The sequence below is a fragment of the Hydra viridissima genome, unplaced genomic scaffold (assembly GCF_058129835.1).
Source record: "Hydra viridissima isolate aposymbiotic clone 2 unplaced genomic scaffold, HvirCarnegie_v1 scaffold_8, whole genome shotgun sequence".
NCBI classification, from domain to species: Eukaryota; Metazoa; Cnidaria; class Hydrozoa; order Anthoathecata; family Hydridae; genus Hydra; species Hydra viridissima.
In genome coordinates, this window is record NW_028324307.1 from 15,259,947 (window position 1) to 15,271,043 (window position 11,097).

General features: G+C 28.9%; 1 protein-coding gene across 1 annotated transcript; it reads right to left on the bottom strand.

Annotated features, from left to right (window-relative positions):
- Nucleotides 1-1,110: 1,110 nt before the first annotated feature.
- LOC145194621 (uncharacterized) lies at nt 1,111-9,198 on the bottom strand. The gene is made up of 8 exons (XM_090094494.1): nt 8,897-9,198; nt 8,317-8,654; nt 8,138-8,232; nt 3,656-3,806; nt 3,083-3,203; nt 2,529-2,737; nt 1,905-2,055; nt 1,111-1,795 (listed from the first exon to the last, which is right to left on the bottom strand). The coding sequence occupies exons 1-8, from the start codon at nt 9,093-9,095 to the stop codon at nt 1,701-1,703; spliced, it is 1,359 nt and encodes a 452-aa protein (XP_089950620.1). The 5' UTR covers nt 9,096-9,198; the 3' UTR covers nt 1,111-1,700.
- Nucleotides 9,199-11,097: the final 1,899 nt, after the last annotated feature.

The following is an 11,097-nucleotide window of genomic DNA, read 5'->3' on the forward strand; positions in this document are numbered from 1 at the left end:
TTTTGGTTACAAATAGTAAACCAAATTATGTATATATGTATATATATATATATATACAGACACACATATATATATATACACACACACACACACACACACACACACACACACACAAACACACACACACACACATATATATATATATATATATATATATATATATATATATATATATATATATATATATATATATATATATATATATATATATATATATATCAAATCTTTTAAATATCCCAAAAGTATGTTTCAAAAGAAAGAAACTTATTTCAAGTGAATTGAGAAATTTTTTCTGTCATTAAGTAAATAAAAAACACTAAATTAATAATAAATTAATAATAAAAATTTTAAAAACTTAGGGCATGAATTTTGTTGTTAATCATATTTTATTTGTCTTACCCTCAGTGTGTGTGTGTGTGTGTGTGTGTGTGTGTGTGTGTGTGTGTGTGTGTGCGCGCGCTCGTGTGTTTGCTTGTCTAAAAGGTTTGGTTTTTATAACGATATTATTATATCCATTTTCACCAATTAAAAAGGCTTTTAGCGTCATACTTCATATTTTACGTCCCAGTACACAAGCCACAGGTGTTAAAGCGTTGATTTTTTGTCTGTATATAGCCAACACATATATTTAAGGAGTTTTTGATATTTTATTAAAATTCCATACACCAATAGTGAAAGAAAATTAATAAGATTTTCAACAGGGCTCCGAGTGCGGTCAGTAGTGCGAAAAATGCCTCAATAAAAATATCTATCAGAACTTTTCTTTTATATGGGGTAACTTTGCCATGTGCAACAATTTATTCTATTAAATAGCGAATTCTATTAAATAGCGAATTCTATTAAATAGCGAATTCTATTAAATAGCGAATTCTGTTAAATAGCGAATTCTGTTAAATAGCGAATTCTATTAAATAGCGAATTCTATTAAATAGCGAATTCTATTAAATAGCGAATTCTATTAAATAGCGAATTCTATTAAATAGCGAACTTATTAACGAATTCAATTAATAAGTTTTTTGTTATTTAATAACTCAAGGTAAAAGGAAAAATTAATAAACGAACGAAAATTAATAAAACGAACTTTAACAAACCAAAATATGAAAAACTTCATTATAATTTGGTTTAATTTCTTTATTGCTGAATATTACAACTATGCGCAATATTGACGAGAGCCTCAGTACAACACAAAACCCAAGCAAATTTTTAGCCACAATCTGCAGGTATATAGTTTCACAAGAAAAAGTCCAATTACCAAATCTAGACTGAAAGATGAAGAAAATTGTAGAAATCGAACGTTTCAATATTTTGTTTAAAAATGATTCTTCTATGATCCTTGTGTGCTTTAAGCTCTTTTACAGATCTTTTACGGATTAGTTTTCAAGATTATATAATTTTCAAGATTAGGTTCTACACAATGATTTTCAGAAGTAGACGCACAGTGCTTGTGCAAATAATTAACACTATTTCATTTTATCTTAATTGCTAATGTAAATAAAAAAGTTATATTTTAGCATTAAAAATCTTATGTGGTTTATAATGTATCTACTTTGCAATTAAATTATGTGAAGAAAATTTTTGTAATTTTATATTATTTTCCATTTATTTCTATTCTATTCAATACATAATTAAGGAAGCATCTCTTGTTAACATTTGCGCCTACATTAACATTTGTGATATTATTAGTTTGATAATTGGAATGGTTAGAAACGTTGAACAAAAATATTTCGGGAGATATTTTCAGACAGTTGAAGTTTCTTTTCATTTTGCTGGTCATCATTTCTTGTTGGTTTCTCATCTAGAAAATCATTTGTTGTTTTTTTAAGAAAAAAGCAAATTACACAAGAAACAACAAATATGGCTAACGAAAATTGAGTCGCATAACTATTAAGAACCAAAATTCATACTAGGTTGACTAGTGAACTTTTTTCTTCGCTTTCGTTCATAAAAAAATCCAAACACACCAATAATAACGAATAAAATGCCACATGCATAAAGAGTGTGTTTAAAGAGTTGATTCTTTGGATCAAATAAACTTGAACTAGTAACGAAGTTCTCCTGCAATAATAAAAATGCAACATTCTTTTATTCTTTCTGATATTCTCTATTTATTATATATAAGAAGCACAAAAGATTTTCTAGATATCAACCCTGTTTTTAAGAGAGTGAAATTTACAGACCTAAAATAGTTTCAAATTAAAAAAAAGAAGAAAAATTAACGTTGAAATTTAAATTGTTTTAAAAACTTTTTTAATTTTTGATTTTCAAAAAAATAAATAAATAATAAAACAACTTGTAGAAAGCTCATGAAATCAATTTCTTTTAAATGATCCAGTCTAGTAGCAGTTGGCCTGATGATGATTAAAAATCTAACTGAGCGGTAATAATTTCATAAATGTGATGAACAGAGAAACAAGATAATGAATAGTAGTAAGGTTATTGCTGTTTATTGTAATAGCATTCACATTATAATTAGAAAAAAACTTGTAGTCTCCAGGTTGACAGTAAAGCCAAAAAAAAGCAAAACTTACAGCAAGTGATTGAAAAATTTCTTCAGTACACAGATCAAACGCCATATTGTGATCTTTAATATAATCGCCAATAAATGTGCTTACTGATGAGTCGCTAATGAGTAAACCAAATGTTAAACCGTCACCATCGTAAGAAAAAAAAGTTGCATCGTAATCGTTTATCGAATTGTTTAGAAATACTGTCCAAGCCATGCGATCAAAAAACGCACCTATTTAAATATGTCAACACGCCTAAATATAACCCAATCAAATGTAATATAAAAAAATGTAATATAAATAAATTTAGTATAAATAAATCTCATGTAAATAATCAGGAGTATAATGTAAGCAAATATAAGCAATTTAATATTCATTAAATATGTGGGAAGCAAACAGGTTTACCTCAAAATCATACCATCTACAACCCCTTTATGTAATTGGAGCAATAACTCAGTATTAATAAAAAATAAATCAAATAAATCAAATTATAACAGAGTAAACTAAAATATATGCAGTTTAATATTTAGCATTCTTAAAATACATTTGACATATTTAAATTCATCCTAAAGTCATACCATTTATATTTCCTACATCCAATTGTTTCATTAACTCCGTAATGTCTTTGAACTCTATTGGTTTACCTTTCTTCTTCAATACAAACAATTGATCATAAACTCGATTTTCCAAAATTCCAACCTTAAAATTTAAGAAATCATTTCATTGATCCACAGTCTAGAACAAGCAACAAAACAAGAAAAAAGTGAAGACTATACGGGAAGAAACGGCAGGGTCACATTTTTTTCATTTTGAGATAAATGATTATTAACCTTTTAAACCCTTATAAGTTTCGAAGTTTCAGGAAAATTTAGAAAAACCTTAAATATGCATCAAACCATTTATTTGATTTGAATTCAAATACAAAATACGCTATAATGGGTTAGTAAAGCTAGAAAGTGTAAAAAGTCGAAACTTTCAAAATGTGACCCTGCCGTGTCTTTCCGTGGAGTCTTCAAGTGTTTACAACGAGAAAATGAACTCGAACTGAAACAGTTCACGGTCAACAACTTTTGATAAAGAATTTTTCAGTTTTATCAGTGAATTTATTCAAAACATCTCTTTTAAAAATTCAATAAGAAAAAAACACTGACCTTTTTACCGCTCATTACTGGGGCTGGAACTGGAGTTGTTAATGTTGAAGTTATCGAAGCTGTTAACAAGGAACAAATTGTTATTCCAACAAATATCCATATTACAGCAAACAAACGGGCTGGCCATCCCAGAGGTGATTTATCCCCGTACCTATAATTAATTAATTTAATATAAAAGTTAAAATTTTTTACTTCATTAGAAGGTTTTGAGAAGCGTAAAATTTGGATTTTCTTAAATTTTCAACCTCGAATTAAAAGTAAAGAAGCGAGCATGTGATAAGTTATTTTATTGTAAACCATTATCTTAATACAGTTTAAAAAAAAACGATTTTTAATTAAAGTTGATTTTACGGTAACGGAAAGCGAGGGAGTAGTAAGAGATCTTGAATATGACTGCATAAAGCATTACAAAGTTTGATTTTGTAAGGATGTACAAAGTAATACAAGTAAATAAATGATAAGTTGATTTAGGAACAAGTAGCAAATAATAATGAATAAAGTTTAAGAAAACTATAAAGAAAATATAGAGGGAAGAGAGATCCATTTAAGAAAACGAGCACTATTTCTTTCATACTCATTCTTGCTCCCAGATTCTGTCAATAGTTAAGCTGTCTTTAATAAGGTAATTGACAACTTCTTCTATTCTATATCTTTCGTTGACTTCTCTTAAACAAATCTCGTTTCCCCACCCCCCACCCCCTTTTTTTTTTATTTTTGAGCTTATAAAGTCTTTTTGTGACACTTTTTCTAATCGTTGTGTTTCTTATTTTTCTTCCTCACAATAACTTGAGATTATTCTTATCGCTGTGTTATTTTTCTTCTTTACAAAAATTAAATTTGGTTATAGGGTTCTAAAACTTTTATCAAAAGTTTAAAAAAAAAGTCCTTCACTTTTTATTCAAATATTCAAATATCCATAACCAAATATTATTATTTTCTTTTTATCCAAATATTCATAAATATTAGGTTTAAACCAATAGCTCAAATCGTTCATTAAAATCTTTTTTTTTTTGGTTGTTTATTTTTTTCACCATACGGTAATTTATATTTTATTGCAGTGTTCCCTGTTTTTTATTACTTTTTTTCCCCATGAGTTGAGTTGAAGCAGTTTTTATTTTTATTTTTTGAGTCATCTGACAAAAATTCCGCATTTTCCACTAATTTCAGTCTTACAATTATCTCTTTCGATTGTATTTTTTTGTTTGTGATCAAAATAAACTAGTAAGGAGAACTAGAGTCTCTTCTTCATCAGCTGATTGAGATGAATTTATTGAGATTGAGATTGAATTTATTGAGATGAATGAAATTTTTTATAGAAAACTTCACAGTTGACACACTCTACTATCCATCTGTCGTTTTCACTGTGCGCTGTATTTATTTCTGTTTCATTTGTCGTATGTAAAGACTAAAGATTCAAAACATAAGTGTGAAGCTCGGATAGGCTTAAATGAGCATCTAATGCTTGGGTGAGCTCTTATTTCCAAGTTATCAAATCATCTGATGCCTGCGCATCAAGAAGCACTTAAGAAATATAAAGAGGCAGAAACAATACAGAAACATGGAGAGGCAGAAACACTTGAGATTCATAAAGAGGCAGAAACTCTTAAGAAACATAGAGAGCGTTGCGTTAGTTCGCTAACGCACCAGCCAATCAGCTTCTTTGCGCATGACCGCAAAATTGTATTACATAATGCTTATTGGCATGCGCAGCCTCACTCTCTCTCCTCTTCGATACAATCGGTGCAATTCAAGACTTTGTAAACGGTTAATTTGAAGAAATATAAGTAAAGAATCTTGTCATAGTATTTTATTTAGAATTGAAGTAAATTAACGCAATTCTTTAGAGAGACAGATACATTTAAGAAACATTGAAAAGCAGAACTGGTCAACTTAACTTAGAAATCAATTATGTTTCTGATTCTTTTTTATTCTTGCTGTTCGTTTTTTCCTTCGTTAAAGCTGTTTTCAAAGATTAAAAAATTACAATCAATTTTTATTTTTATGATTAAGTATTTTCAACCAATACGTTATTTTTGAAAATAATGCCAACCAATGGGTCAGCCTTTTATTATTATTATTATTATTATTATTATTATTATTATTATTATTATTATTATTATTATTATTATTATTATTATTATTATTATTATTATTATTATCATTGTTATTATTATTATTATTATTATTATTATTATTATTATTATTATTATTATTATTATTATTATTATTATTATTATTATTATTATTATTATTATTATTATTATTATTATTATTATTATTATTATTATTATTATTATTATTATTACTATAATTATCATACATCATAAATTCAACAGCTTTGAAGAGCAAGGAAGTATAATTTGAGAAATCGGGGTCACCAGCAGTATTAAACATCAAAATAAACACGGGGAAATTTAAAGTTATCAGGAACATTACCTGCTGTAAGAAAAATGATAAAAGAGATAAGCGATAAAATCAATATAATTACCTGCTCTAAGAGAAATGGTAAAAAAGATAAGCGATAAAATCAATATGATTACCTGCTGTAAGAAAAATGGTAAAAAAGATAAAACCAATATGATTTAAGGAAGATTCCATGATTGTAAAAGCAGATTTAACACCATATAAACTCATTTCATCAACTAATGCAAACCTATCATTCTGAAGAGTTTAAATACAATACTGCTCAAAAATTTAGCACACATTAGATTTAAGTCGCGTTTTTTTCTATAAAAATGAAATAAAAGTAAAAAATAAGAAATTCAAGGTTTTTTAAAAAACAAAAAATATTTATTTGACTTTTTTAATTACATCAAGAGAAAAAAAACTAAAAAAAAAACAAATGTCTATCACTAAATATCTTTAATCAAAGTTAATATATAAAAAAAAGTTAAAAAAAAGCTGCTCATAAGTTTAGCACACGCAGGATTTAAGCTTGCTTTAATAGCAAGATCAATAAGGGATATGTCCACCTTTGTTCTTTATGCATAGTTCACATCTTCTTTTAATTGAATCAAAAAGTTTTCGGCAATAATCAGTTGATAAGCTGTCGAACGACTCTTTCAAACTTTCCCTAAAATGTTCAGCTGATGTTACGGGAGCTTTAGTGAGTTTGCGGTCCAGTACAATCTATACATTTTCAATTGGATTAAGGTCAGGTGATCTAGCTGGCCACTGAAGTACCTTAATGCTGTTTTCTTGAAACCAAATAGTCACCGTTTTCGCCTTGTGACAAGGAGCGTTATCTTGTTGAAACTGCCACTCTGACTCATTGCTAAAAAAGATGTCTCTAGTCGGGATTAAATGATTTTCAAGCGTTTCGATATACTTATGTTGATCCATACGACCATTGTATAAGTAGCAGAGACCTGGGCCGTCATAAGTGATGCAACCTCATATGCCTACCGAACCTCCACCACCTTGTAGTCGCGGTACAATGAAGCGACTACGAAACATCTCATTATAGTGTCTTCGGATAATCACTCTGTTCTTTCGGTTAATAACTGTAAAGTTGGATTCGTCACTGAATATTATTCTTCTTAGTTCATAATTAGTCATTTTCAAAATAGCTCTACAAAATTTGATACGTTTTAACCGATCAATTGGTTTAAGCAGTGGTTTTTTAGCAGCAACGTAGCAACAAAGTTTTCGATCAATCAATCTTCTATTTACAGTTTGTCTTGAGATATGATTTTTTAGAGCCAAGTTCACTTCTTGTGCAATCTCTTTGGCTGAGTATTTAGGGTTTTTTCTTGCAATTCTATAGATACTGTTATCATTAGTGATGCTTGTGATTCTTGGTCGTCCAGATCGGTTTTTGTCCGCAGCAGTACCAGTTTTTTCAAATTTCTGATTTGTTCTGAGTACACATGAACGAGATACAGACTTAAGAGTTCGAGCAATTTCAGAGCTGTTAAAACCACCAAGGTGTAGTCCTACAATACGCTGTTTTATTTCAGAGCTAATTGATTTTTTTCCCATCTTATTGGTCACATTATGGACAAAATTTAAGCGAAAAATACCAAGTTTATTTCAAATGAGGTAATACATACTATGTATATCTTTGAAAGTTTTGTTCAGTTTTGTTTAAGTAAAAATGGATAGTTAAATTTACTTTTTAATAAAATTTTGACGTCAAAAAGTAAAGAGCGGCAGTTAAAAGACAACAGAAGTGCAAGTGTGCTAAACTTATGAGCAGCTTTTTTACACCGCTTTAATTAGCGGTCTCTGTTTAAGTTAAAAATAGATGGTAAAATTAACGTAATTTTTTTTTCAATTTTTTTTTTCTATATAAGGTATGTTTTAATTAACTGTAAATAAAAAAAAATAGAAAAGGCATAAGAAGTTTACCGCCTAAAAGTTCAATTAAAAGAAGAAAAATGAAACTTAAATCTTATGTGTGCTAAATTTTTGAGCAGCATTGTATATGCAGTATGAATGAATTATATTAATGAATTAAGTAAAGAATGCATGTTAACTAACCCTATAGTTGTCATGGATACAAAACTCCACCAAAATCCTTCAAGCACTCCTGAGATAAAAGGACGCGGAAATTGCTCAGAGTTAGGCCATGTGTCCTAAAAGCAATTTCCAATTAAATCTTTTGTAAATAGTTTCAACTTAAAAGTAACTTAACTCAATTACTTTGTAAGAATACTCACTAATAACCACGTGATAAACCCAGCTATAATAGCCATTGCTAAGCACACTACAAGCAATGGCCACATTTCAAAACAGGTCTTTAATAAAGTATAAATTTTCGCTTCAGTTGGCCTCATTGTAACATAAACTCCAGGGGGAGCTTTCACTATTGGATAATAATTATAGCCATAAATTTTTGATGTCAATTTTGGTGCCAAAATTGGTAATACAAAATCTGCTTTCGTAGCGTTTGTGTCATTAGTTGATCTTAAAAAGTCTGCCAACGTTGGAATTGAATGAGTTTTATTTCTGATGCAGTCATTACAGCAGGGCAACAAGACATGCTTCATAAACAAATCTAAACAAGAATGAATATCTTTTAAACCATTTTTGCACAAAACCTCAGGTTAAGGGTTTTCACATTGACACAAAAAACCTGAAATTTGAAAGAATACTTTTATCTTTAAACATCCTATAAAAGAAATTTATTTAAGAAATCTTTCATCTTTTAAAAAAAATAATAAAATTGCAAAAATGTTTTAGGAGAAAATTAAAAGACAATTTTTTAAAATTCATTTAGTATGCAAACGTTTAACATACAATTTATTCCAAAATCATGTGGAGCATAGGATACCAACGATATAGTGAATTCCTTTTTACACACAAAAGAATTTTTATAGTTGCTGCAGTTTTCTATTGTGAAATTCTTTTCGCATTTCAATTTCATGAACCGTAAAGAACACTTCTCCTCATCTGCACCCGATAAGACGAACATAGCTATCAAAATACCGGTCAACATTTTCTTCACTTTCTCCTTCGTTAGTCTCTTTTTCTTTATTTATGTTGTAATTTTTTTTTATTTAAATATTGTTTTTAATTGATTTTTTTTTTGCGTACATTTTGCAACGACTTTTCTATGAATATATCATTTTATATTATTACATTATATTTCTTCCAATTGTTACGTTTTAAAATTTGTATTCCTCACTAAGAATAAAAAGCGCCATTCAAATATCGCATTTGTTAAATACGCCATTCAAATATTGCATTTGTTAAATTCATATATATACAGCTGAAAGAGAGTTTTCAATATTTTCTAATTTTTTTTTTTTTAATAAATTTAATAATAATATACAAATAACGAATTTTGTATATTATAAAAAAAAAGTATTTGGGGAAAGTAATTTTGTTATTTTAACTAGTTATTACTAAAAGTTATAAAATATAAGTAAATAATTATTTTACAACATACAAAATTAATTATTTGTTATATTAGGACTTTATATATAAGGAAATGCCGGTTCTGGCTCATGAACAGTTTTCCATAGTTAAGGATGGTAACGTTGATGCGATGAGTTAACTTTTCTTCAAAAAAATATGTTATCTTGAGGGATGAGGTACCCCTAAAGATCTAATTGTTATCAAAAAATTTCTTTCCTTTTTCAAACCTCAGCGATAGGTCGTGTTTTGTAGTGACCGATGGCAAGTGTGTGAATTCCGTCATCTAAGATAATTCTTTTGTCGTCGTTAGCGCTGAGTGCGACTTTGTTAATTTCTTCGGTGTAAACGTCGTGAAGATGAGATCTGAAAACGTTCATGGTTGCAAGTTGTTCATTTCCGTTTTTTAAGCAGTCTTTAAAATGTTGATGCCTTATTTTCTTTTCAACGACTTTCTTTTTGACCCCTTTGCCTGCCTGCTTTCATGTTTATCCATTTTTGCCTGAGCGCGGGTGGTTTGTTATTATTAAAAACAGTGGAAATCACCACAAGGTGTTAATAATGCTTTGAAAGTCAAGACCTTTATTCAAATTTTTCAAGATGTAAAGACACAAGTGACCGCAATAAGACGTATCACCAAACTGAACTCTCTCGCTGTTGTAATAAACAGGGCTTTTTAAGTAGTCAACCAGTTCGACAAGAGGAGGTTGTCCGTATGAATCAAAACTGTATTTCTTATCAGCGTCTTTATACCAGCACACCCAATGAAATCCTACAGTGCTTGAATCACCTGTGTTTGTAATACCGCATTCTTTTCTTCTCGGTTTTTTCGGTAACTCGTCTCTTACAAGAACTCCACGAAAGTTTTTTATTTTCAGCTTTTTGACAGCCTTTATCAGTTGAAAGTTAGTTAAAACTTCATTAGGTAAAACAATTCCTTCTACGTCAATCCATTGAAAGTCGATCATTTTTTTAAATTCTTAAAAAGTCATCATTAAAGATTGAAGCATCAGTAAAAGAATATTTTTATAAAGCTATAGCTCGCCATTACTAAAACAAATTTGTCAATTTATGTATACTTACTTTCGGCTTTCTTAAAATTTCAGTCAAGTTATTATGAAGAATTTTTAAATTTGTATTTTTGTGTTAGAATTTGTAGGTATACTTGTGTAATGTTAAAAATGCCAATTGGTGAAATTTAGTATAAATTTTTCATTAACTTTTTTATATATGTATATTTATTTTATTAAAGTTAAATTAGAGAAGAAAAAGAGGCAAAATGTGTCTTGAAAGGTAAGAATCAACTCAGTATCATTCTTCAAAAAAGCTACCCGATTAGATCACGTCATGAAAACGATGCTGATTCTGAGTAAAAATTGTGATAGAAATTTACACACACATGAAAAAGCAATTGGTATAAAACTGGTTTTAGCTGGGGAGACAGACTTGAATCCGAATCCTTTTGTCCCCCCTCATGTCCCCCGCTTGTTTGAAAAAAGCAAACCAAAAGTGGGCATGGAAATAGTTTAGAAATAAACGAGGTATCCAAAAAACAATTCTTTTCATATCTAATCATCATAAAT

Bases quoted from the DNA above. Each gene is read 5' to 3' on its own strand.
- LOC145194621 (XM_090094494.1), bottom strand. From the start codon at position 9,095: ATGTTGACCGGTATTTTGATAGCTATGTTCGTCTTATCGGGTGCAGAT. The intron at 8,655-8,896 runs GTATGTTAAACG...ATTCTTGTTTAG, and splicing joins ACATGATTTTGGAATAAATT to ATTTGTTTATGAAGCATGTC. The intron at 2,738-3,082 runs GTATGACTTTAG...ATATTTAAATAG, and splicing joins GGATGTAGGAAATATAAATG to GTGCGTTTTTTGATCGCATG.